This window comes from Vitis vinifera, chromosome 12 (genome assembly GCF_030704535.1).
Source record: "Vitis vinifera cultivar Pinot Noir 40024 chromosome 12, ASM3070453v1".
Classification (NCBI taxonomy): Eukaryota; Viridiplantae; Streptophyta; class Magnoliopsida; order Vitales; family Vitaceae; genus Vitis; species Vitis vinifera.
Window position 1 is genome coordinate 21424565 of NC_081816.1, and position 27688 is coordinate 21452252.

Consider the following 27688-nt stretch of genomic DNA (forward strand, 5'->3'; position numbering starts at 1 on the left):
GTCAGTCCCACATCGGAATGGCACGGCCCAGATCATGAGTGCTTGTGAGCTACATCCCATGCAGAAGCCCACTCGCTTGATTTCAGCCCAAAACCGTGACCCATTTTGGCCAAATGAATTCAAGCCCGAACCGACAGCCCACTTCACCGAGTCAAATCATCGGGTTGTTCAGTTCGATGGCGGTTCAATGGCCCTCCGGTTCAATTACTGACCCGGACTGGATTTGACTCCAGTCCACTGTCATCAACATCGTACAATACTTTCTCAAACATGAAAGAGAATGAAAGTAAAAAGTTTCTGAAACTTCCATTGCCCAAATAGGTGTTTAGGTGTTTGTCATACATCACTGAAACCCAACATTTCACAAGCCTTGTTGATACTCTCTCAACTGTTTGTTGCAGTGATATTAGCATCTTGCTCTTCATTTTACCTCAAGCTGCTCAGTATGCTCACCATTTTTGTTCCTCTGCTGCACTTTGACAATGAACTGTAACTCCATTTTGAAGGTATGATGAGATTGTCATGTGGTTAGTGCGTCGGGAAGATTAGTGGGTGATCCAAGAACTTTACCGCCTACATCTGGAAAGCACTCATGACCGGGCAATGTGCTTACATTTCCATTTTTGCTCACCTGAATTGGGTATTGCATCAAATGCCCTGTCATCTCCTTGTTCTCGTCTGCTGCATATATCTGCCAGTTATTTTTGGCGATGCTGTTCACTTGTCTGATGCATTCTAGAGACTCTGGTTGGCAGAAGGAATCCTCAAGGGTGCCAAGGTGCTCGGCCCAGAGAGACATTCGATAGCCATATACCTGTGTCCAAAATAGTTGTTGCAACAGATGAATATTGAGACATGAATGCATATGTTTTAAAACAATATGCGACAAAAGAATTTGAAATGCCAGCAACCTGGCCATGTGGATGAGTCTTCTTTCCTGACCATGTGTATGATGGCTGATAAGCACCCATAGCAATCTCAGTATCCCTTGAACCGTCCAAGGATCTCTGGTTAATGTTAGCAGATCCTATCAAGACATATTCATCATCAACTATCATCCCTTTGGCATGGACATAAATCATAAATCTGCGGAACTTTTGAGCTAATCCCTGCAACAACAAAAAAAAACAGAGAGATGGAGGTGAATAATGTTGGACCATAACCTTGGATTTGCAACTATAAATGAACAAATGATTCTCAAGTTGATATGTCTACATTTTAAATGCAACACTATGCTGAAACCAAATTCCTTTTTCACGTACAAAGGGAAGCGCCAGATTTGATCTCTATTGTGATCTAAGCAACCTAAAATGGGAAAAATAAAGGGTGCATTATGAAAGGCAAGCTCAGGTGTAAATTCAAGATAGAGACATGATATTGAATGAGCACTACGCTGCTAGAATACTAACATCCTTGACAAGAGGAAAATTTTGATATGGGCAAGGTTCTGTGCGATACTAGCTGCTAAGAAATTCCAATCTCCATGGTACCAATTAATTCCATGTATCTGGAATATGAATGAGACTAATGCTATGTTTGGTTCCAAAAAAAGAAAAAGAAAAAAAAATGTTAAGGAAAATGATTTTCTCATGTTTGGCTTTACCATTAAAAATACGAAAGAAAATCAAATATAATTAAAATTAATTAAAAATTTATGTATTTTCAAATTATTTTTATGTACAAGAGTTAAAATAAGTAAAGTGAGTTTGAAGCAGCATACAAAAATAATTTATTGACTTTAAATCTATTTTTTTATTTTCCTTTACTTCTTTCCTTCTACTTTTCCTCTTTATTTTCTTTTTCTCACATTTTCCCTCAAATTTCTAAAAACCAAACATAGCCTAACAAAATATGTAGTGTGAAAGGCCAATATTACACAAAACTACAAATTGTTAGCAACAAGAATTATAGGCTGGTCTATCGTTTATTTCCACTTGTTACTTTTCTTTTTTCTTTTTTTAAATTTCTTAGTTAAGTATGAAATTTGGAGCATCATACTTTAACCACAATGATATACAATTCAAATTGGGTGGCCCTCATTAGATATTTAACCCATGATGAAATGTTTTTTGGTTGGAAAATAAATGTGATAGCTAGCTTATTACTGATTTACATAAGAGGGAAAATGCCATACCAATGCACGGTTCTCAGAAGAATTGCTTGTTTGAGCAGAACTTTCTGTAGATGAAGCTTCACGTTTTCCAAGGCAGTAAAAGTTCAAATAATCCTGTGGGTGATGTGTATCAGAAAGGCCTGCTTTATGAATAGCCTGCCCAATAATCTGGTACATCATACTCATTGTTTGTCCCTGCGGTCATTCAAATTTGGTAGCTTTAAGGATCAAAATAACTGCTTCTTATTTAAGTATTTTTTATACATATGTGCATGGCAAAGGTAGAAAATGGAAACAATGAGAAAAATGTGCATTTGAACAAGTCCAGCTCGATGTTCAGAAGCTGAGGATCAGAGTCAAACCAACTTAGATCACCTCTATTTTCTTGATAATAGACTCATTTACTATTCTATCTTTTCTTTTATTTCCGCTTGTCCTACAATCCTTTGTTCGGATAAACTCATTTTTCAAACATGTTGTTTCTTAACTGTCAACATTATGCGCCATAAGGCATAACTGTTCTTATAGCCCATCCTATAAAATTTTCCATTTAGCATGAAAGGTCTTCTATAATACATAATACTTCAGATGTGCTTCCCCGGTTCATTCATCCTGTACTAACTGGATGGAGAAATCCTCCTTGATCCTCCCCTCATTATGGATAATTGATCTGTGATAACAGAAACCATCACTTTTAGGTACTTCCTGGCCATGAAAGTTTCACAACCATCTCATTCTTACTTGAAACCTTTAATTCTAAAGTATCTATCTAATAGTTCCAACCTAGAGTTAACTCCTTGATTTTCATCAATTAGAAATTTAAAACTATATATCAGCATACAACAAGCACAGTGATGCATCTCCCTGAATATGCCCAGTAAGTTACACGATAATCAATGCAAAAAAGTAAGAGTTCAATAGTTGGGATTTCACTTGTCTGCCCTCCAACAGTTGTCATACTTCTTACAGGCTCACAGATCCATAATCCATGACCTTGATCACATATGGCTCCTACCTCTCTCTTTTCTGCAACTCACTACATTAATTCCCTAGAAATCCTAGTGCATGCATCCTCAATGTCAATTAGCACTATACGGAGATCTTTCTTATCGTTTAAACTTTTAATTAATTTTCCTAAGAAAATAGCTTCATGGTATATTTCCTTAGGGCAACACACCAAGTACACGCTTTGATTCTGCTCTTTCCTGTCTTAGAGTTTGCATAATATCGCTCAAAGTTTCATAATATAACTTGTAATCTTATATCATGATAATTTGTGGAGCTTTATATTCAATTTTCTTTCCACATATATGCTACCGAAGTGCTTTCATCCATTTGTCTTTATGCTTACGATCTTGTTAAACAAATTAGTCCTATACACTGCCATGCTCCAACAAAAATTCCCATGGTCTACTGCCTTCCATATTCTCTTCTTTCCCAGATTTTATACTTTCTATCTCCATTTGTCACTAAGTCCTCCCAAGCCTAAACTAAAAATTCTATGATCTGCACTTCTAATGCACTTGGATGGTATGCACTCATCTTCCTACACATCTTTCATACCTACCTTTCCATATAAATCATCATAGGCCACAAATTTTACTTCAATTCTGATTTTTGTAGCCCTTTTTAAGATGATGACTAATTTTCTTAAGTTCCATCTTATCTGATGTTATATTCTTTTCTTATGCATTTCTACTGCAAATCTACCATTCTACCACTAACTTTCCAAAACCTCAGCAGTTTGCAACCTCTTGAAAGAACTATAACTGTCTATACCTTCCCTAAACCACGAAACTTTACCTTTTATCTTCTGATTTTAGATTCCTTAATTACAGATTTTTATGAATTAAATGCTCTGGAACTAACTTTATTCAGAAACTTCTCAACATTTATGTTCAGGTTCATCTCCAATCCCTCTGGATGAAGAAGATTTTTTTTCCAGAGGGTAAACAAGTTTAAGATCATTTAGAAGTTTGTCTCAAAAAACATAAAATAAAATAAAAGGATGTTTTTCCTTGTTCTGTTGGAGCTGAGGCTTTTGTATCGACCTTTGCCTTTAGTGATTACTTTCTAACTTAGGGACTAGGTACAAGGCAATAATACATAGGTGACATATCCACCAAAATGGAAAATGAAAAACAAAGTAAAGTCATGCTCAGTTGGAGAAATATCCTACCTTAACCACATCTTGGAATGCTGGGAGGAAGAAAATAACTACAACACATGAGAAAAAGGAAGTTTGTTTAACCTGCCAAAAAAGAATTTCCTGCACGGAAGCACTGGTTGGTACACCTTCTGGCCACATTGGTACCACTATATAGACACGGAAATGTTCATTTGCACTGATTTTGCTAGAAATTTTTAAGGCCAGTTCCATAGGAATTAAGTTATCTGCACCTGCTCACACAAATAGCATGTAGAATTACAAAACATGGAAGAACATGAACTCTTTAAAACCATAAATTACAAAAGAAAGATTTGAAGGAAATTTTGAATAAGCATCTATGGACTTTAGAGAGAATTTAAAGCATATGCCTAGTTATTATAATCATGCAAACATAGAGAGAAGCACGGAAGAAAAAGAGAGAGAAAAAGCAAATATTATTTGCATGTGCTAAATGTTAAAAATTTGATAGTCAGACAGATAAAACAGCAACCCAAAAATCCCAACTTTTTGGAAAAGGAACCAGCCCAAATATATCTTCACACATATGTTATAATCATGAAGATTTTCATGTATCTCTACTCGAACAATGTGGGAAGAAATTTGATCCAAAAGCTTAAAATGTTGGGTAATCATCCATCGTGCATACCAGATTAATACCTTCCTAAAATGTAGCCTCATACCTACGTGGGGTGGATCACAGACCATGGATTGCAAATAAATGGCCCAACAATGCACACGAGGCTAAAACCCTTCTCACGTGCTGCCCCATACTCACATGTGAAGAGACAGAGCATAGATCTATGAATATAGATAAATGAATAGGGGAACAACCAGACAAGAAACTTGAGTGACACATGAAATTGAGATCTCTACTTAACCAGAGCTCTGATATCATGTTAAGATGCCAATTTGACCCAAAAATTTAAGTTGTTAGATAATGAGCCCATAATGCATATCAAACTAACATGAGCTATATTAACCAGTTGACAGATACTTGAATAATTATTTAGGGATTTCACTGTAAAATACATAACATCCTAAAATAAATATAAAGATGATAAATTCACCTTAATGTTATTTATGTGAGTTTCAAATCTGGTAGTACTGAATGTCTCAATTGTGCAGCAATTGTGATAGACAACAGGAATTAGCAGGATGATGACAAGACTGGCAATCTATCACTTTACTTACCTGCATTTTTGTATGATGGCCAGTGATATGCGGATCCAAGAAAATACTGGTTCTCTATGTATATGAAGTGTTGTGCCGATCTTATTGCTTTCACATAAGCAGCATGTATGCTCCTATCTATTTTCAGATTCTTCCCACAAACAAGATTCTGCAAGCAAAGGGGCAGATAAAGGAGCAATTTTACTAAAGTATAAAGCCAACTAACATAAACCTGATTGAAACTAATTCAGTGGATACAGAACTCACAGAATTAACAAGGATTGCACATAAGCGTAGTCCTAACCTGTGCCTCAGCATCCTGAACAAGCTTTGGGAATCCCCTCACAGATCCTGAATCAATTGACCGAAATACCTAGCACAAGAGAATAGCCACCATCAGAATATGTAATCCTTTTTTCTTTTTTTTTCCTTTTCCAAAGAGACAATACAAGTAAGTAATTGATCTTCAAAATAACCTATTTTTCCCTACCTGCACATGCCAAGTCTCTGGATCTTCTTCAGTGGTAACGCGTACAGCATGATCACCAGTGGGACCTGAGGAGGGAGTGATTATCCATGAAATGCGGTCTAGCCTTATCAAAGCATCTTCATGCCAATGTGTGACCTTTTTGAGCCTGAAATCACGCCATTTTGCTGCTTTTCTCCATCTTTGTTCAAAATTTGTCATTATATCGTATGCAGCAGGACCCTCAACTTTACAGTGTAAATCATGCCATGGTTGCCTCGGGCCACGGGCACGAGACTGTACATATTACCAGGAACACAACTGTCAAAACAATGTATTTGGAATATAATTTCCTTTAATCTGTGTTCTGAAAACTTTTTTCATCAGGAAGAAAACTAAGATCATATGTCAAGCAAAAGTAACATTTGGAGGGGATACACGATGAATGGAAATCAGTAGCAGCAAAAGATATATCAGTAACATATTAAACATTGCAATCCCTTCGTTTCTATAAAACAGAAAGAGAAGCCTATGAAATGAAGCGTAAATGCTGATCCAAAAGTCTACTGTTAATAGGCTCAGTCATTAGTTGGAAATAAGTGATGGCATACAATTCATGCCCTGCATCCGTATACTGTCATTCACTGATTATCCAAATTAAATAACTAGTTGAAACTCATCAGTTGGTGTGACTTCAAAGGAATCAACTAAACTGATTTCAATCAGGATTCCATTCAACTGGGGAAGTCTTGATCTATTTACTATGTTTTCACTTAAAAACTCATAAATGCTTCTAGAATTTACGTTACAACTTCTGAATATGAATTACAATTATTATAAGTGTTGTATGTAGGTTTTTTTACAGTTTCAAAACTACAATACAATAAACACTAACAGGGGTCAAGTGTTTTAATTAAACACCTTTCTTTTCAGTTATTATTATCCTGCCCTTCCTTTCTCTCTATAATTTCTAGGTTTCAATCTGAAGTTCTATATCACATAGCATCAAGGTTACCTGAACTTCTAATGATCACTATAATGTGAGTATTTTTTGATGAGACGCTATAATGTGAGTATGGCTAGAACATTCTTGGGAATGATGGCTGCTATATCATTAATGCTATCTCTTTCTCATTTAAAGAAGGCCAATATCTCACTGTACTTTTTCTCAATTGAACCTTGTTTAATCGTCCTCATAATATGTTTGCTTTACTGAAGCTTTGAGTTCTGGCCACTGTGAAGTTTCTTCTTGTGCAGTTACATGTGATTTTTTAGGTTTTTTTATCTGGTGAGGAGCATTATATGTATTGGGATCCTAATTTCTATTATCATATCACATGCAATAAAGTCAAAACTCATCAGAGAATGAGATTCCTTTATTTTCTTCCAATAGAATTCATTTGGCAATGATATATTGCAAATAGTAAGGAAGAGATATCTTCATTTCTGTTCCTTCATAACACCTACAACTTTTAGTGAAGACCCAAGGCATCAAAGAGAAAACCTCATACTGTCCATTTATTCAATAGGCATAACAACAATAGTCTTTTACTTAGGGTTTTTCCCTTTTTATACTTTTGATATTCCTATTACTCTGAGCAAAGGCACTTCTTCCTAAACTCAGCAGCCTATTGCCAATGATGCATTTGTTATCAATCTAACTTCATCAGTATTTGGCTCCTTCTTTGTTTTTAATATATCCTATTGGAAAGCAGAGAATATTTCTTCTAAAAATCATGGGATTGAATTGAAAATCAAATCAGATTTGTATATTTATAGTGAGGAAAGTTAGAGTAATTGTAGGAATTTGTTTTTATTTCCTTAGCCTATTTCCTTTATTTGTTGTTATTTCCTTAGCATATTTCCTTTTTTCCTTCACTGTATAGCTTATATAAATGGGTTGTAAATCAATGGAATCAGTGTGGATGAATTATTCAAAATCCTAATTCCAGATTTCAGGTTTCGTGGTATCCAAGCCAGAGATTTTTCTGGCAAACTCTTCTTCTTCTCGACCTCCATTGCCATTTCTCTATTGAAGTTTTTTCTGGCCTTTATTGCCAATTCATTTTTTCCTTCCATTGATAATGTCAGAGATCTCAAATAACTCCATGTCTAGTCCCTATTCAAATCCACCCAAAATTGCTACCAGTTTTGAAAATCCCACACTTCAAATTACAACAGAAAAATAAAGAGAATTTTTTCTCATGGTCCCAATCTGCCAAGCATTTTCTGAAAAGTAGAAGGAAGATGAAATATGTGCTTGGAACTGTCAAAGAGCCCAAAGACTTGGATCTTGAATTCGAGATATGGGATGCAGAAAATTCAATGGTCATGTCATGGTTGCTGAACTCTATTCAACCAGAGATTGGGGAACCCTTTGTTTAACTCTCGACAACTAAGAATGTGTAGGATGCTGAGTCTCAGACCTATTCAAAGAAGGGGAATGTAGCCCACATCTACAAGTTGAAGACAACTAATCATAATACAAAACAACATGATCACTCTGTGACAGTTTACTACAACAACCTGATGGTATTGTGGTAGGAACTAGATCTCCTTCAACATTTTGAAATGGTAACTTCCGAAGATGCAGCAACCTTGGCAAAAATTCTGGAATGTGACAAGAGTGTTTGATTTTTTAGCTGGCCTGAAACCAAAATTGGATGAGGTAAGGGGTAGACTCCTTGGTTAAGAACCTATTCTATGAATGTCAAGGAAGGTCGAAGGAGTGTTGATGGGTCCAATCTCCCAAGAAATCTCAGCTTTGAAAATTGAACAAGATGGAGGCTCCAGAATAATTTTAATTCCTCTAAATCTTGGAAACAAAAGAAATCTGGAGAAAAGGATAACCGTTGGTATGATTACTGCCAAAAGCCAAGGCATACAAGAGAGACTTGCTAGAAATTGGATGGGAAACCAACTCTAGGTGAAAAGAAAGCAAGGTACCCTTCAAGAAAGCTTTCCAAGGGATTGTTGCAAATGATCTTGAAATTGAAACAACCTCTCGATCATCAGACAAAAGTCCCTTCAGTAAGGATGAACTAGAACTATTGTACAAGATACTAGGTCAATCTAGATCTCCATCCAACCCTTCATCTTATTTTGCCAAGTCGGGTAATATTGATTATGCATTACACACATTTGAAAATATTTCTTCTAAACCCTGGATCATTGATTCAGGAGCCTCTAATCATATGACGAATGAATCAAACAATTTCTTGTCTTATAGTTCATACTCAAATTATGGTAAGGTTTTTGTTGCCAATGGTTCATTTATCCCTATTAGTGGAGAAGGTTTTGTTTCAATTTCTCTATCAATTACTCTTGATTCAATTCTTCATGTTCCAAACATTGCTCATAATCTTTTGTCAATTAGTAAAATCACAAAAATCTCTCAAATAGATGGACTAGGGTTTTCATTTTTAGGGTGTAAAGAGAGGAACAAGGAATAAAGTTTATAGTAGAGAAAAATAAAATTTAAAAATAAATGGAGAGAAAGAAAATATGATGAAGAAGAGATGGAACTCTTAGAGTCTCACTAAGGCCTTCTAAGAGTCTCACCTAGAAAAAAAATCAATGGAATGTCACCATTGAGGATTGTAACACTTGCAATAAATAAAATAAATAAAAAAGTAATATTATTAATATCAATCAATTCAATATTTGATTTACATCAATTAGCCTTATTTATAGGTTTCTCTAAGAAATCCAAAGTCTACTAAGATTCTAATAACTCATTATGACTTTAATTCTAATTGTCTTATGACCTAATTAGCTAAACCTAATTTGACTCCAAATACTAATCCCACTTTAATTCCAACTAATACTAATTCTAATTTAATTTCAACTATTATTAATCCTACTTAAAGTTTATTTATACTTTTTCTTTCCTTTCTTTTTTTTTTTTTTATAATTAAAAGAGAAGAAATTGTATTCAAAAGAGACACTAAAATAGCGACTCAAAAAAATATAGAATAGGTGCACCCCCCCTCCCTGCCTGGGACAAAAAACTGTTGACAAAAGTAGAGGGGCCAAAAAAACCACCCTCATCATGATCCTACCCAATCAATGAAACCAACCAAAGTCGAAGGACCATCTTTTATGAACAATTTCGTCTCCGACCAAAGAAAATAAATAAAAGAACTCTTAAGTCTTTAAATGGACAACACATCATCTTCAAACGCAATTTTGTTTCTTGCCTTCTAAACCGTCCAAAAAATACATAAAGGGTCTACTCTCCAAACTTCCCTTCTCCTTTTTCCCACAAAGGACTCGTCCCAACCCAAGGGTGTTGCCTTAATGGAGGCTGGCAGCACCCACTGCACCCCAAAGAGAGTGAAAAACAACACCCAAAGAGTCCTTGTCTTGGCACAGTGGAGAAGGATATGATCTATCGATTCCTCATGCATTTGGCAAAGGTAGCATCTATTTGCTAAAGGCCGTCCTCTTTTATAAAATTTTCCAAAGTAAAAGCCTTCCCCCAAGTTGCTTCCCACCTAAAAAAAACTCACTTTAGGTTGCACATAGGATTTCCAAATGACATTCGATGGGAAAAAGATTGAAGGACCTTATTCTAGGGCTTTGTAGAGAGACTTAATAGAGAACTTCCCACATTTAGTCTCTATCCAAAGCACCCTATCTTCCATATTCCGCTGAACACTCTTCCCATTGAGGCCCAATAAAAATCTATGAACCTCATCCGTCTCCTAATCATTGTAGGGTCTAAAGAAATACGGGCTCCAACACCCCCCTCCCTTAGTGAAACTCCACTCATCTTTTACCTAGGCATCCTTGGACATAGCTATAGCAAATAAAGTAGGAAAAGCAACAAAAAAAATGAATCTTCACACCATTTATCCTTCCAAAATCTCACTCTCTGCCCATTGCACACCACAAAGGAGAGTCTACTACTTACAACATGCCACTCCTTCCTAATTGTTTTCCACCATACCCATCCCTCACTTCCTTGGAGCACCAACCCCCGTGCTCCTCCCAATACTTTCCCCTAATCACTTGATTTCACAAGGCCCCTCTCTCATTTGCAAACCTCCAACTCCATTTGCACAAAAGCGCCTTATTAAGAGAAGAAAGACACTTCACCTCTAAACCCCCTTTTCTTTTGTCTAAGAAAACAAGTGCCCATCTTACATGAGGAGGTTTCCTCTCAAGAGCCCCACCTTCCCACAAAAAATCCCTCTAAATCTACTCCAACTTCAATCTAACTGTCCAAGGTAAAGTAAACACAAACATGAAATAAATGGGCAAGCTAGCCAAAGTACTCCGAATCAAGGTGAGCCTCCCTTATTTGGAGGTGTATTGTCTCTTCCACATTGTCAATCTCTTTCGAAACCTCTCCTCCAATCCATCCCAAGCAACCACAGACTTAAAAGGACCTCCCAAAGGCAATCCCAAATAAGAGGAGGAGAGACTCCTGACCTTACAACTAAGTTTTGCAGCCAAAGCATCCACGTTTTCCACACATCCCACTAGGATTAACTCACTTTTATCAAATTAATTCTCAGTCATACCTTTTCTTTCCTTTCTTGAATATACTTTAAAAGACTTTCCCCCATCAATTCCCCCTGGCTTGAAAGAACTCGACTCCAATGAGTTAGATGTTTGATTCAATGCATAAAGGTCAAGGTTAAGCTTCTAAAAATCTATTATTGTAATCTATATATTTTTAGAGTGTGGTTTGCCTCGCCATTTCATAAAAAAAATTTGGTATCCACCTCGTTGAGTGGACAACAGGTAAATATTGGACTAGAATGCAATTCTAAAGGAAGCTCTAGCAAATATGCATTCTCACCCAACCTATTTAGTATCCAAAATGGACACGTTTTCTTAGTTTGAAGTTTTTTATATGTGCTTGAATGAAATCTTTTTGGATATAGAGAAACCATTACTAGGTTTCCTTGAAACCGAATATATCTTTGGTGTGCATCTGCTGCTTCTTTATAGTTTTCATTACTTATTTTGATTTTTTCTCATACCTTTTCATGTATATCTCGTATATGACATGCAAATGCATCACCATTTTAGCTGGTGTGGACAAAAGTAGGTAATGGAATAAGATCAACTTGCTTAGGTTTCAGTCCATATGCCACTTCAAAAGGTGAGTACTCAATAGTGTGATTAATGGAGTTGTTGAAAGCAAACTTAGCTTATGGTAAGACATTATCCCGATTTCTCAACAAGGCATCTCAAAAGATTACCAAGGCTTCAATTGACAACTTTTGTTTGCCTATCAGCTTGAGGATGAAAAGAACTTGAAATTTTTAATTGACTACCTAGCTTAGCCTACAAGGCATTTCAAAAATAACTCAAAAACTTGACATTATGATCAGAAACAATGGATTGTGGTAATCCATGCAAGTGAACTACTTTAAAGAACAAGGTAACAACATAAGAAGCATCGGAGGCCTTCTTACATGGGATAAAATATGTCATTTTGGAAAATCTATCAACCACAACAAATATAAAATCAAAGCCTATTATGTACTTGGCAATCCAAGTACAAATTCCATGCTCAAGTCTTCTCAAGGTTTGGTTGGAATTGGTAATGGTGTATATAACCCTATATTTGCATTGAAATAACCTTCTAAACATCCTTCTTCAAACTAGGCTAAAAGAAGAGATCTTCCACCAAAGCGATGGTCTTATCTCATCCAAATTGTCCACCCATTCCACCTCCATGAAGTTCCCATATGACATGATCACATAGGGAAGTCCTTAGTACGTATAAACGATCTTTATAGAACAAGTACCCCTCTAAAATCTGGAAATCAACTTGTGTTGCTTTTGAACCACTTAAAAGAGGGGAATAAATATCTCCAAAATCAGCATCATTGTAATAGCAATGCTTTAATTCTTCAAATCCAATGGTAGTGACTAACATGTTTACTAAGAGAAGAGCCTTCCTACTAAGGCATCGACTACTTTATTTTCAACTCCCGCACAATGCTTTAAATTGAAGGTGCATGGTTGAAGAAAACTACTCCAGCATGTAAAGAGTTAAGCTTCTTTTGAGAATTAAGATATCGCAAGACTTCATGATCCGAATACAAAACAAATTCCTTGTAATTGAGATAATGCTACCAATACCTAATTACTTGCACCACCGCATAGAATTTAAAATTATATGTGAAGCATTTTTTCTTTACCCCATTGAGTATCTCACTAAAGAAAGCCATAGGATGTCCTTGGCTAAGAACTGCTCCAATTCTCTCATGGGAAGCATCACAAGCAATCTCAAATACTTTCTCAAAGTCTGGTGGACCTAGAATAGGAGGGTTCACCATCTTGGATAGAATTTCTTCAAATGCCTTGTTGGCTGCCTTAATCCAAATAAATGGCCCAAATTTCATGCATATAGTAATCGGGAACATAATAGAGCTGAAATTTCGAAAAATCATCAATAGAATGTAGCCATTCCATGGAAGCTTCGCACCTCATAGATATTTGTCGATATTCGTTGATCAACAATAGCTTTGATCTTCTTCAAATCTATTTGAACACCCTTAGAAGACACAACAAAGCCTAAAAATATAACACTAAGGCTCATGAAAGTACATTTTTTCAAATTAATGTAAAATTTTTCAGCCCCAAGAATTGCATCACTTACCTTAAATGTTCTTCATGATCTTCATAGGATTGAGTATAGATAAGAATATCATCAAAATAAACAACAACAAACTGTCCAATACAAGGCTTCAATACCTATGTCATGACCAACATGAATGTACTTGAGGCATTAGTTAATCCAAACAACATGACTAACCACTCATACAATCGATCCTTAGTTTTGAAGGATGTCTTCCATTCATCTTTTGGTCTAATACATATTTGACGATATCCACTTCTTAGATCAATCTTTGAGATTAATGATCCAACTATCATATCTAGTATGTCATCAAGTCTTGGAATTGGAAATCAATACTTTATTGTGATTTTATTGATTGCATGACTATCCACACACATCTGCCACGATCCATCCTTCTTTGTTGTTAGTAGAGTAGGAACTCCACAAGGACTCAGGCTTTCTCGAATAAAGCCTTTAGTAAGTAATTCATCAACTTGCCTCTTCAATTCAGCATGTTCTGCTGTAATGGTGCATCAGGAATCAAATAAATGGCATGTTGTACATTACGCATAGAAAGTAGTTGATTAGGTAACTTTACAACCACAAGTAAAAAAAGTTATCAGGGATATTATGCACATTTGTTGGATATTCCTTATCTTGTTCTTTAAATTCATCCACTTCCTAGGCCATTAAAGCAAAAATAACTTTAGTTTTCATGCTCTCCATTTCAAATTGACACATAGTAAGTACCTTTTTTTGGTTGTCTCCTTTGACTTTTTAATTAGAGGAACTTCTTTCATTAGACAAAGGATCTTCGTACACCCATTATGTATGAGAGTATATGCATTTTCGTAGCCATCATGTTGAACTCTTCTATAAAAAAGCCAAGGTCTTCCAAGAAAAATATGACTTACTTTTATTGGTAAGACCCCACAACATATGAACTCTTCAAAGTCCTTATAAAAAAGGAATATGACCAAGCAACAAAAACTTACTAGAATAGAGGTGTCATTAACCCATGCTATTCGGAATGGATTTGGATGTCTTTCTATTTTAAGGTTAGGTTCTCAACGGGCTTTTATGAAGCTATGTTCAAACTGTTACCTCTATTAATGATCATGGTACATAACCTCCCTTGGCAAGAAATATGTGTCTAGAAAATGCTAGTACGCTGCCATTCTCCTTTTCCTTTTACCATTGGGACAATTAATAAAGGTTGCATTACAAGACTATGGCCTTCTATCATACCATCATAGTAATCACATTGTTCACTAAGTTCATCTACATTGCAGGTCTCTTCTTCCTTTGGGTAACTCTCTAATTTAGATTTTGTTCTTCAACAGGAAAATGTAAACTTTTGCTTAGGCACACAACAACATGATGACCATGTCCACCACACTTAAAACATAAAGGAGTCACATCTACTTTTCTATCCCCAATACTCATTGAAGTTTTACCCCTATTACCATCTTTATTAGCCACATTCAAAGTCTATTGATTGTTGCCCCCACCATTTACATGATTAGAAGTTTTGAAGCTTGATGTGCTTAAAGGTTTGATTGTTGTCCGGCTAGAGAAAGAGCTCCCAATTTATGAACTTGGACATATGGAAACCCGAAACTTGAGGATTTCTTCAACTTGAGGGCTAGTTGATAAACATTGTCTACAATATAAGTGTGTGCAGCTATCATCTCAAATTGAATCTCCATTAGAAATCCAGCTTTATAATGGGTTGCAAGTTGAGCATCACTTTCCCACACTTAATTTTGAATGCTCAATTCACGGAATTCTTCAATTGGGAGAAAGTGTTTTTTCATCTTCAACTTCATCTAATCTCATGTGTCTATTGGTGGTTGTCTAGTTCTATGAAGTTGATTCTCAATATTATGCTACCATAGACATACTGCTCTTTTCAACTTTGCCTTCACAAAATGAACTTTTCTATTTTCGGGCATTTCATGCCAATCAAAGTAATCTTCCATCGATATAATCTAATCAAGAAAAGTTGTTGGATTTAATTTTTCATAAAATTCAGCAACTTCAAGGCGTACCTTTTTTGTCACATCATCATCTTGCTCAAAGAGTTTGCCTCTTCTTTGATTCCCCATCATAAAATTGTCTTGTTCTTCGTGTGATCTACTTGGGGATTGTCTAAATTGATGGTTGTAATCTCATCTTCAATTGGTCCTTTCTCTTGACTCTTTTCTAATAACTTCATAATCTCATCAAGTTTGCTATTTAGTTGTATTATAGCATCTAGATAGGATTGTTGTAGTTGAAATTTCCTCTAAGTGTATTGTAGCGGCATCTTGATTATTAGAAGTGTTTTTTGGAATTCATGCTTGCATAAGTTACACCTTCAAGCCAAGAACCTGGCTCTAAGAAGTTTTGTAGGACAACCCTACAATGGCTGCCTACACTCAGATAGATGGGCTAGGATTTTTATTTTTAGGTGTGAGGAGAGGAACAAGGAATAAAGTTTATGGTAGAGAAAAATAAAATTAAAAAAATAGAGGGAAAAAATATACAACGTTGAAGAGATGGAAACCCTAAAATCTCACTAAGGCCTTCTAGGAGTCTCACCTAGAAGAAAATCAATGGAGTTTCACCATTAAGGATTGCAACACTTGCAATAAAAAATGTAATATTATCAACACCAATCAATAAGTTGTAAATCAATGAAATCAGTGTGAAGTATTATGGATTAAAAATCTTCTCAAGGAGCTACGATTGGAGCCTAAAGGACCCAACAACCATCCATTGTGACAATAAGGATGCTATCAGTATTGCTCACAACCCGGTCTAACATGATAGGACTACACCTATGGAGATGGATAGGCACTTCATAAAGGAGAAAATTGAGAGTGGGCATATTGTAACTCCTTTTGTGTCTACTAAACAAAAACTAGTAAATGTCTTTACAAAAGGACTCATAAACGACCATGTTTAATCCTATAATAGACAAGCTGGGAATGCACAATATTCATGCACCAGCTTGAGGGGAGTGTTGGAAAGCAGAGAATATTTCTTTTGATTTGATTATGGACTAAAATCATGGGATCGTATAGAAAATGAAATCAGATTTGTATATTTATAATAAGATAGGAAAGTTAGAGTAATTATAGGAATTTGTTTTTATGTCCTTAACCTGTTTCCTTTATTTGTTGCAATTTCCTTAGCATATTTCCTTTTTTCCTTCACTGTACAACTTGCATAAATAGGTTGTAAATCAATGAGATCAGTGTGAAGCATTATGGATTAAAAATCTTCTCAAGGAGCTATGATTGGAGCCTAAAGAACCAACAACTATCCATTGTGACAATAAGGCTGTTATCAATACTGCTCACAACCCAGTCCAATACCATAGGACTAAGCATGTGGAGGTGGATAGACACTTCATAAAGGAGAAAATTGAGATTGGGCATATTGTAACTTCTTTTGTCTATGGGTGGAAAGTGAGAGAATTTTGTCTATGGAGGAAGCTGAATTAAAAAAGGAAGCTAAAGATTCCTTTAAGAAATGGGTCCTGTTAGAGGAAGCCCATTGGAGACAGCACTCAAGGGAGATTTGGTTAAGGGACGGGGATAGAAATACGAGGTTCTTCCATAGAATGGCTAGTGCTCATCGAAGAAACAACGCTATGGACAGAATTAAGGTTAATGGGGAGTGGCTAGTAGAGGAGCAGGAGGTGAGAGAAGGTGTTGTGAATTCGTTTCAGCAGTTGCTTTCTGAACATATGGGTTGGCAGGCGGATATTGGTAGCATTCAGGTGGGTTGCATCAGCCAGCAAGAAGCAGAGAGTCTGGAAATCCCATTTGCAGAGATTGAGATTCACTCGGCGCTGATGGAGATGAATGGGGATAAAGCCCCTGACCTGGATGGTTTTACTGTTGCCTTTTGGCAAAACGCATGGGATTTTGCCAAAGAGGAGATTATGGAGATGTTTAAAGAATTTCATGAGCATAATTCCTTTGTTAAGAGCCTAAACAACACTTTCTTGGTGTTGATACCTAAGAAAAGCGGGGCTGAGGATCTTGGAGACTTTAGACCTATAAACCTGTTGGGGGGGCTCTATAAACTTTTGGCTAAAGTCTTAGCTAATAGGCTTAAAAAAGTGATTGGTAAGGTGGTCTCTACTGCTCAGAATGCCTTTGTAATGGGAAGACAAATTCTGGATGCGTCTTTAATTGCTAATGAGGTGATAGATTCGTGGCAGAAGAGAAAAGAAAAGGGTCTTATTTGCAAATTGGATATAGAAAAAGCTTATGACAGCATCAATTGGAATTTCTTAATGAAGGTCCTTAAAAAAATGGGCTTTGGGACCAAGTGGGTGGGATGGATGTGGAGTTGCGTATCCTCTGCTAAATTTTCTATTCTTGTTAATGGAGTGCCAGCTGGGTTCTTCCCTAGCACTAGAGGGCTTCGTCAAGGGGATCCTCTATCCCCTTACCTCTTTGTTATGGGAATGGAGGTTCTGGACGTCCTTATCAGGAGAGCGGTGGAGGGGGGATATCTCTCAGGGTGTAATATTCGGGGTGGTAGTAGAACCTCCTTGAATATCTCCCACCTATTTTTTGCTGATGACACAATTGTGTTTTGTGAGGCGAGCAAAGAGCAAGTTTCTCACCTAAGCTGGATTCTCTTTTGGTTTGAAGCGGCTTCGGGTCTTCGAATTAATCTAGCCAAAAGCGAAATCATTCCAGTTGGAGAAATGGAGGAAATTCTTGAGTTGGCAGTTGAGTTAGGGTGCAGGGTGGGGTCTCTGCCCTCTCATTATTTGGGCCTCCCCTTAGGGGTCCCCAATAGGGCTACTTCTATGTGGGATGGAGTGGAAGAAAGGATCAGGAGGAGACTTGCGCTTTGGAAAAGACAGTACATTTCCAAAGGGGGGAGGATCACTCTCATAAAAAGCACCTTGGCTAGCTCGCCAACTTACCAAATGTCTATTTTCCGAATGCCCAAGTCTGTTGCTAAAAGAGTGGAGAAAACCCAAAGAGATTTCCTATGGGGGGGAGGAAACTTGGAGGGAAAAGTTCATTTAGTTAAATGGGATGCGGTCTGTACAGAAAAACACAAAGGAGGGCTAGGATTAAGGAGAATAGCCACTCTGAATAGAGCCTTGCTGGGCAAGTGGATTTGGAGGTTTGCTTGTGAAAAGAATATTGGAAACAAGTGATCACTTCAAAATATGGGCAAGAGGATTATGGTTGGAGGTCAAAGAAGGCTCGTGGGGCGGCTGGAGTAGGGGTCTGGAAGGAGATTATGAAAGAATCTGATTGATGCTGGGAAAACTTGGCCTTTATAGTTGGGAAGGGTTCCAAAATCAAATTCTGGAAAGATAGTTGGTGCACTGACACTCCGTTGTCCCAATGCTTCAATCACCTCTTTGTCCTTGCCATGCATAGGGATGCTACGATTGAGGAGATGTGGGATCAGGATTCGGGCCAAGGAGCTTGGAAGCTTGTTTTTGTGAGGGACTTCAATGATTGGGAGTTGGATATGGTTGGGGAGCTGCTTCATACTTTGAGGGGTCATAGGCCCTCCTTAGAGGATGATTCAGTTATGTGGAGGCAGGGAAGAAATGGTCTTTTCAAAGTCAAAGAAGTTTACAGGCTGCTAGACAAGCCTAATGCCACAGTATTTCCCGCAAGGAGAATATGGGTGGATAGGGTGCCAACTAAAGTCTGCTTTTTTGCTTGGGAGGCTACGTGGGGGAAGGTGCTCACTCTGGATAGACTCCAGATAAAAGGGGTGCAACTCCCAAATTGCTGCTTTTTGTGTGGTTGTGAAGAAGAGAATGTAAATCATATTCTTTTACACTGTATAGTGACTAGAGCCCTATGGGATATTATTGGATATTATTTTTGGGTTGATTGATGTTAAGTGGGTCCTACCAAAAACTGTAAAGGAGACTTTAATATCCTGGAGGGGCTCATTTGTAGGGAAGAAAAGGAAAAAGATTTGGAAATCCATTCCGTTATGTATTTTTTGCACGGTTTGGAAGGAGAGGAATAGGTTAGCCTTTAGGGGGGGTGAATTGAATATTCAGAAATTAAAGAATTCTTTTGTCTGTAACTTGTGGAATTGGGCCAAAGTGTATTTAGGTGAGGAGTCTTTCTCCCTTATAGGTTTTTTGGAGTGGATAGCTTCCACTTAAGGGGAGGTAGTTCTTTTTGGTCCTTTTTCTTTTTTTGAGGCTTTAGCCGTCTTGTATACTCCCTGTATGCTTTGTGGCGTTTAGCCTTTTCTAATGCATATATTGTTTACTTATCAAAAAAAAAAAAAAAACTCCTTTTGTGTCTACTAAACAGAAACTAGCAAATGTCTTCACAAAAGCACTCATAAACACCATGTTTAGTCCTATAATAGACAAGCTGGGAATGCATAATATTTATGCACCAGCTTGAGGGGGAGTATTCGAAAGCAGGGAATATTTCTTCTGATTTGATTATGGACTAAAATCATGGAATTGAATAGAAAATGAAATCAGATTTGTATATTTATATTAAGATAGGAAAGTTAGAGTAATTGTAGGAATTTGTTTTTATTTGCTTAGCCTATTTCCTTTATCTGTTGCTATTTCCTTGGAATATTTTCCTGTTTCCTTCACTATACAGCTTGAATACATAGGTTGTAAATCAATGAAATCAATGTGGATGAATTATTTAAAATCCTAATTCCAGCTTTTAGCTTTCATATCCCTTTCAAAATTTTATCAAAGGACGTCATAAGACAGAGCAGTGTGATTGATGGAAGATAGTGTACACCGAGTAAGAACTCCTTATGGGAGCTAACAACCTTGCCTCTTAGTAAACAGACTGGTGGGTACCATCATCAGCTTTATGATGTTTATAGGATGAAACATGCTGGGTCATTTCTAAGGGCTAAACTAAGATGTTCATAGTGGATGATGTTGATAGTTTCTCTCAAGGACATAGTTGCATGTGCATAAGTGCTAAGCTACATATAGAAGTTGTGCAAGGATATTTTGTTAAGTAACATACACCCATATAGATAGGCATGCATTTCCAAGAATATTTGCAGTAGCATTGACATCTTAAGCTGGGGATTTAGGTGGTCAGCATATGGTGGGCACTGTCATTAGATTAAAAAAGGCACATCATCCTCCATCGATGCATAACAGAAAACCAAGCTAATACTTGGGAAGACAAGGCCCTTTGGTTAAAGGGTAAACACACCATCTATCGTGGATGGGTAACAGGACAGATGTACAACAGTACAAAAGGACCAACCAACCTTCTATTCACAAAAAGAACAGCCCTTGGCAAGAGTTGGATGGGGGTGGAGGAAGCTCCAGCTTCAAAATCATGTAACAGCACAAAAAGAGAGAGAGCAAGAGAGAACACAGAAAGAGAGAGTGAGAGAACTTATCACTATCTATAGAGATGAAGAAACTATTATGGAATATATGCCTAAAACAAGCCAATTGGGATAGCTTAATTACTTAAAAGCAGAAAAACATTTAATTTTGAAAATTTTATGCCCTGTTACAATTAACTTGTGTCAATAAATTCCTAATGCTGGGACAAACCATGGAACAGTTATAATTTACACATCACACAGTGTTTAAGTGCTGGTATCAATCAGACTCAACAACCAAGATTAAATCATAAAGAGCAATCATGCAAAAGATCTCTGTATATGTATAATAATCACTTACTGGAAATGTAGGATTGTGAAAATCATTTGAAAATACGGTGTCAAGATCACTAAAGAGCCTGTGCTCAGGAGTGTCATATCGGCCATCACATAAATCTAGACCACCAATGAAAGCAGTTATTTTCCTGTTGTTTCCAGGAGCTTGAGTGTCCAGAAGCACACACTTCTGATGATGTGTAAAAAGGGTTCCCACTACCTGGACTAGAAGGAAGGATATCAATCAGTTAATAAGAATGCAAATTTTGTAAAAACATGCTACATGGGCAAATAAATAGTACTAAAAGGTCAGTAAGCACCAAAATTTTCCCTTAAAATAATTACTTTTGATTATTAGCATATAGTTCAAATCACAAATGTAAGAAAATTATTCCACACCTGTTGCTTGAAAATGCTAAGCTTGTTGCTGGCATAACGAGGAGAAAGCACACAATGGACACCTGAGTGTTTAAAAAATTTTCGTGTTTCTTCATCGTGAGTTTGCATGACACCTTCCTGCATTCAAGTGTATAATTAATTATAGTGCATAACCAGAAAATGAATCTCAGCACTAGGCTTAACCTTCCATCCATTTATTGGCATACATGGAAGATATATATGGTTATGCAAATATCAAATGACATAACCAAAAAATGAAGAAAAGAGAGAGAGAAAGCAAGTGTGCGAGAGAGAGAGAGAGATGTAGATTTGAAAAGAGGGAAACAATGTGACATGTAATTGAGAAATTCAGCTCAATCTAGGTACAACTTGAAAGAAAAAATCACCAGGTGAATGAGCATTACTGTTTTAAAAAGTAATCTGTCATGTGAGGTTTTATCATCCCAAATCAACATAAGGACTCGAACTCCTTCTTCTGACTTGTATTTCAACAATTCCCCAAGGGAAAGCTCTCCACCAGCAGGTACTGGCTTTGTTGGCTCTCTCAGAAGCTTGACTGGGTGGAATATGGACCACCCAATAATATATATCAGGTGGTGAGCTTCCAACATAGCATGGCAAATTTCTTCCCAGCATTGACCTTGCTGAAAAATTTTTCCACCATCAAGTAAAATTTCAGGTAACATTCCTTTAGGCACATGAGCATCCTGATAAAGAGTAATGCTACCTCCTTTGTGGAGAGGAAAATATGTATTGGGAACACCAAGATAGCCTGAGCCAGCGCCAACACCATCCTTATATAGTGGGTTTTCCCCAACTGGTCTAAACTGAATAGACACATGTAATTCAGGATAGGGCTTCAAGGGATTCCCCTGGGAACCAACAATAGGGAACCAACCACTAACAGCATTTCCTGAGATAAGTTTCTCAACAGATATTCCCACCACTCCAATTAGTTGAGCCCCAAGAATGTCATTATCTTTAACATGAAATTCAACTTTCATGACAGGATGAGCAACTGGCACACAAAAATGTTCGCCCCATGAAGGGTTCTCAGAATTGGGAATTACTCTTGTTTGTGCTATTGTCGCCCCTGCTAGACAAACAGACACATAAGGGTCACTGGTAATAATTGAATGATGCTTGCTCGAATGCTTATGCCTTATCTTAAAAGGAGATGTGCAAGATCCGAACATATTGAAGCATCTTCTCACTCTTTCTGTAGCTAAATCCATATTTGGAAGAGATTTTGCCTCTAAAATCCACAAATCTAGCTCCCCATGCAAGAAAACAGCTTCCCCAGAGACCTCAACCACATTAACCAGAGTCTCTCCGTGAACAGTGGAGTCACCAGCCATGTGGACTTAGTGACTACACAGATACTAACTTCTGGATGTATCTCGTTCTTGCTAAATATAGGTCCATAGATTCAACTGACAAATATGCCCTCAGATTATAGATAACCACATCAATGATATCTGAAATTAATCTTGTTGCTTCTGAATAACAGAGGGTTTAAAAGAAGAGGCTGGCAAAAAAAGTAAGCACCAGATTAATCTTTCATGAATTTTCTCCTGACTTCACATCTAACGCCAATTCAAATCCATGACATAAAACATGCAACTCAAGCACCAAACACTGAAGAGCAACTATTATTCTTCTGTAACATTTGGATGATTCAATCTATTATCCAGAGGCAACCAATTTCTATCTCAAAGTTCACCAACTTAATAACTGGCCTATATTTTCTCTTCCACATCACAACTGAGCTGTCTCAATAATAAACATTTATAAATCAATTACTGCAAAATCATTAAAGGAGGCCCCAGCCAAGTTAAAAGGATCCAAGAATCATTCCTGCTGAAAGATCAGAAACAGCAAAAGGAGACAGATAAAACACCAATATTTAGATTTACAAGCATCCACAGTAAAGAAATATAAACTTACAAATGCAGACACACATATCTGTTAAATGATATACTTACACTATAAGCAGAAACTTATTTTCATGTTCATGATAATGGACATTCAGTTGTTGCCAGATAGCTTGTGTCAAATGACTACAAACAGGCACAACATTACAAATATGCAGACTGCCATAAACCCATAACAGCGCTTCTCAAGAACTTGTGATTTGTAACCAACAAGAATGAGAAAAGGGGAAAATGGTAGCAAATACTTATCAGCAGTTCCTCTAAGGAAAACATCAGATTCAAATCCTTTATTTTCTAGAAAACCTTTCATGTTAGGAAATCATGTGTTCTGTTGAAACAATTCATTATCCACTATGATAAAGATTCACTATTTGGAAAAAAAAACCTATTTATTACAGGGTATCGAGTACTTTACAAATCTCACGCAATTTTAGCCCTGATCCATTATACACCAATTCACCTGCTATCACCTTTTATTTATTTTTTCCTTCCGATCTGATATTGATACAAACTGCAATTCTATGCATACCTTACTCATGATGATCCCTTACAATTCTTCAAATAAGACATGTTTTGAAGAAACACATCAAGTATTTGAATCACTACTGAGCAGAATACAATGAATCACCTTCAAAGAATTTAAGCATGGCGTAGTTTCTTGTCCAATTATGACTCTTGTAATGATTAAAGGTTTTGTAGTTTCAACATTGAAGTTTTAAATTAGGTCTAACAGGTATTATTATGATAGTTCTAATTTTTATGATTAAGATTAGCTTAAAATGTTATATGATATGAGTAGATTGGAAATTTCTTCTTTATTTTCAGTCTAGGCTGAATTTCATGGATGCAAAGGATGGACTGAATGATTTTCCCCCTTGTTTGTTGCTAAATGATAAATGACATTAGATTCCTTTGATAATTCTCAGGAGTCAAACATGGGAATTCTCTATCCCCTTCACTTTTTTGGGTAAAGCTTTGAGTTGGTTGGTTGCCAAGGTGCAGTCACAACTTTGATTGAGAGCATTAAGATAGGTAGATGCAAAAGTTTGGTGTTTTTTTGGTGACTGTCCCTGTATCTCTTTCCTGCAATTGGTCCTCTTATTCATGCAGCATCCTGTGATAATTTCAGGTACATAAGGTGTGTGCTTTTCTATTTCGAATCAGTTCCAGGCTAGGGATCAAGCTTAGAACAAGTTTTTCAATATTGGATCAGTTTCATACATGCTAGACCTGTCCATATATGTGGCTACCTGGTCAGATCTCTTACCACCAAATAGTTGGGACTTCCTTTAGGTCCCTTCCCCTCTTGTGAAACATGACTTCTGAAAAGTGTAGGAAAATTACCCTCCAAAGTGTTGGTTTGCTGTTGTTTTAGTATCTTTCCCTTTGGGCCACTAAAGTGGTGACTACTAATAAAATAGGAATGGTGCAAAGAGTCCTCCTATTGAAAGAAGGGAATAATGAGTTTAATTTACTTAAAATAAAATTTAGGAATGAGTTTAAGGCCTCTAAAATCACTGTAAATTGAGTGATCACTGTAGGTTTTGAGTTAGAAGGAACAGTCTTTAGCATTCACAAACTGCAGCTAAATAAGGTACTTCCATAAAGAAATGAAGTTCTAAACAAGTAATGGTGACAAGTTGAGTCTTCCATTCAACAATGATGATGTAACATTCGTCTATGGCACTTTCCATCCAGATATCTTTCAGCTGCTTCAAATCATTTCCAGATTTCTTCTCAGGGGCCTTGTTTGGAAGCCAAAGAGCATATGGGGCTGAGTTAACAGTTGATTGAGCAGCTTCTTTGACTCCACTTGTGGCTTTTGAATCCATTTTGATGTTTTGCATAGAAAGGTTAGAGTTTGTTGCAGTCAAAAGGGAATTTTTTAATTAAGTCATTTTAAATGTTTGTTACCCAGAGATTCGTGGAGTCCCCTGTTCAGAGTTCATAGGTTCTTTCCATGATGATGGTCATTTTGTTTGGATGAAGTATTGAATGTTGATCAAAAGAAAAAACCTAATGCCTCGTGCGTTCTCTTGATTGTATGCATTTATCCTCTTCGGCTTCAGATGCGAGATCTTGGTGTTTATCTTCTTCAGGATTGTTTACAGTCAAGTCTTTCTTTATAGCCTTGTTCCAACTACCCGATTTTTCTCCACTTTTTCCTTCTAAGTTTGTATGGAATTTTCAAGTCCCTTTTAAAGTCAAGTCCTTTGTCTGGTTGGTGGCACACAAGAAGGTAAATACTAATGACTTGCTACAATTGAGAAGACCCTACAAAGCTCTTAGTCCTGACATTTGTAAGTTGTGTATGAAGAAAGGAGAATCAGCAGATCATCTTTTCCTATATTGTTCTTTGACGATGGGGTTGTGGCACATATTATTTCAGCTAGCCAAGATGGATTGGGTTCCCCCGAGAAGCATTTCCGACATGATGTTCATCAATTATAAAGGTTTTGGCATTTCCAAGAGAGGGATAGTTTTGTGGCAAAATGTGTGCATTGCTTTAATTTGGGTTGTGTGGAGGGAAAGAAATGCTAGGATATTTGAGGATAAAGTTAGGAATTCAGAGAATTTATGGGATTCCATTCACTTCCTTACTTCTCTTTGGGCTTTTTGTTCTGTGGTTTTTAAGGGTTTTCCCCTTAACGTGTTACAACTAGATTGGCTAGTAGTGTGTAGCTCCAACGGGATGATCTAGCCAAGAGAGCTTGTTCGTAGTTTTCACTTTGTAGCGTCTTGTTCTTTTATTGTTGTTGTTTAGTTTTTTCTTTGGTGGGAGGATTCTTCATCCTTCTTTTGTACTTTTTTTTTCTATCAATATATCTATTTATTGTTTCCTATCCAAAAAAAATTACATGGATAAAACCTTAAAGATTCTGGGGAAAGCCAAAAAAAAGCAAATGTACAGAGTGAACTATCAACATGAATTACAGAATCTAACTACATTGAGTTACAGACTCAAGGAATAAGCTTTAATCCAACATTGGGGAGAAGACCGGTCCCACTAGAGAAAAAAAAATCACTAATTCATACCTATCCACAGGTAATCCCAATTTTGAGCGCAAGAACCAGCCATCAATATTTCTATATGAAAAAAATAATAATAAAAAAATCATAACAAATTATAAACTGCTTCTTCTGATAAAATTCAATTCAAAGATAAAAGGCCGCACTGAGAAATATACTATGGTGAGACTGCTACTGCAACAAAAGAACATTAAATCCACATACCCAAAATATTAGGGTTAAACAATTGCTGCAACCAGAATCATCAAATCTCTATACCCATTTGCACCCGATCCCTCAAAGTGCTCAAACCCACAACCCATGTCACCCATTTTGACAAACAATGGCATTTTTTAGATCATGAGGTTTGTGGGTTTGAGCACTTTTCAGGATCATCATGATTTTACACAACAAAAAAACCCAGATCACAATTATTCTTTTCAGAAGAACAAAACAAGAATTGAACACCAAAACAACACCCAGATGTTAATTTTGCTTGGAAATGTTATAATATAAGAAAAAAAAAAGGGATGAATAAATTACCTGAAGAAGAAAAGAGAAAATGGAGGATGAGGAAAATGGTGAAGGATAGAGAAAGAGATTACCATGAGGCGAGACATTGTGTCTTCACTTTGGACATGAAGAAACGGTCACCACCAAAAATGGCGGGAGATTACTGGACGGTTATAACTTTCTCTTTGTCAGTTTTCAAACCATAATTTGTGGGTTCAAATTTCTCAACTTCCTGCTCGGCTACATATATGATATGTTAAGGGTAACGTGGGTTTTTTCTCACTAATTTTGAAAATATATATATATATAAAAAATCATAATTTTTATAAATAATTTTTATTTTCATCAATTTAATTTATTACTAATAATAATAAGCAACAAATTAATATAAACTAAGATTTGAGAACTATAATCAAAATTTAAAACTATTTTTAATAATAAAAAAGGAAAACATTTTTATCAACTATAGAAAACAGAAAATTGGAAATGTTTTTCAAAGCAATTCTTGAAAAATAGTATTTAAAATGGTTTCAAAAAGCAGTTTTCTAATATTTTATGAAATAAAAGTATATTTGAAATTTTGAAATGTACGTTTTCAATGTAAATTTTTTTTTTTTTTATGTTTTTAAATGTTTCTTAAAAGTATATAATACTTAATTTTAATTACTTTCTATAT

At 36.4% G+C, this 27688-nt stretch overlaps 1 protein-coding gene across 3 annotated transcripts; it reads right to left on the reverse strand.

Moving 5' to 3' along the window:
• Window positions 1-283: 283 nt before the first annotated feature.
• LOC100261019 (phospholipase D delta-like) lies at window positions 284-27236 on the reverse strand. Of its 3 annotated transcripts, XM_059740891.1 has the most exons (12): window positions 27105-27236; window positions 26527-26577; window positions 21961-23416; window positions 21557-21673; window positions 21183-21377; window positions 5944-6216; window positions 5758-5826; window positions 5475-5622; window positions 4365-4513; window positions 2135-2308; window positions 912-1109; window positions 284-814 (listed from the first exon to the last, which is right to left on the reverse strand). In XM_059740891.1, the coding sequence occupies exons 3-12, from the start codon at window positions 22912-22914 to the stop codon at window positions 521-523; spliced, it is 2571 nt and encodes an 856-aa protein (XP_059596874.1). In that variant the 5' UTR covers window positions 22915-23416; window positions 26527-26577; window positions 27105-27236; the 3' UTR covers window positions 284-520.
• Between the last annotated feature and the right edge of the window lie 452 nt (window positions 27237-27688).

Excerpts from the sequence above, each read along its gene's own strand:
- LOC100261019 (XM_059740892.1), bottom strand. The coding sequence starts at position 22,914 with ATGGCTGGTGACTCCACTGTTCACGGAGAGACTCTGGTTAATGTGGTT. Across the intron at positions 5,623-5,757 it reads TTCAGGATGCTGAGGCACAG|AATCTTGTTTGTGGGAAGAA; the intron begins GTTAGGACTACG and ends CTTTGCTTGCAG. Across the intron at positions 4,514-5,474 it reads GCCATCATACAAAAATGCAG|GTGCAGATAACTTAATTCCT; the intron begins GTAAGTAAAGTG and ends TTGTGTGAGCAG.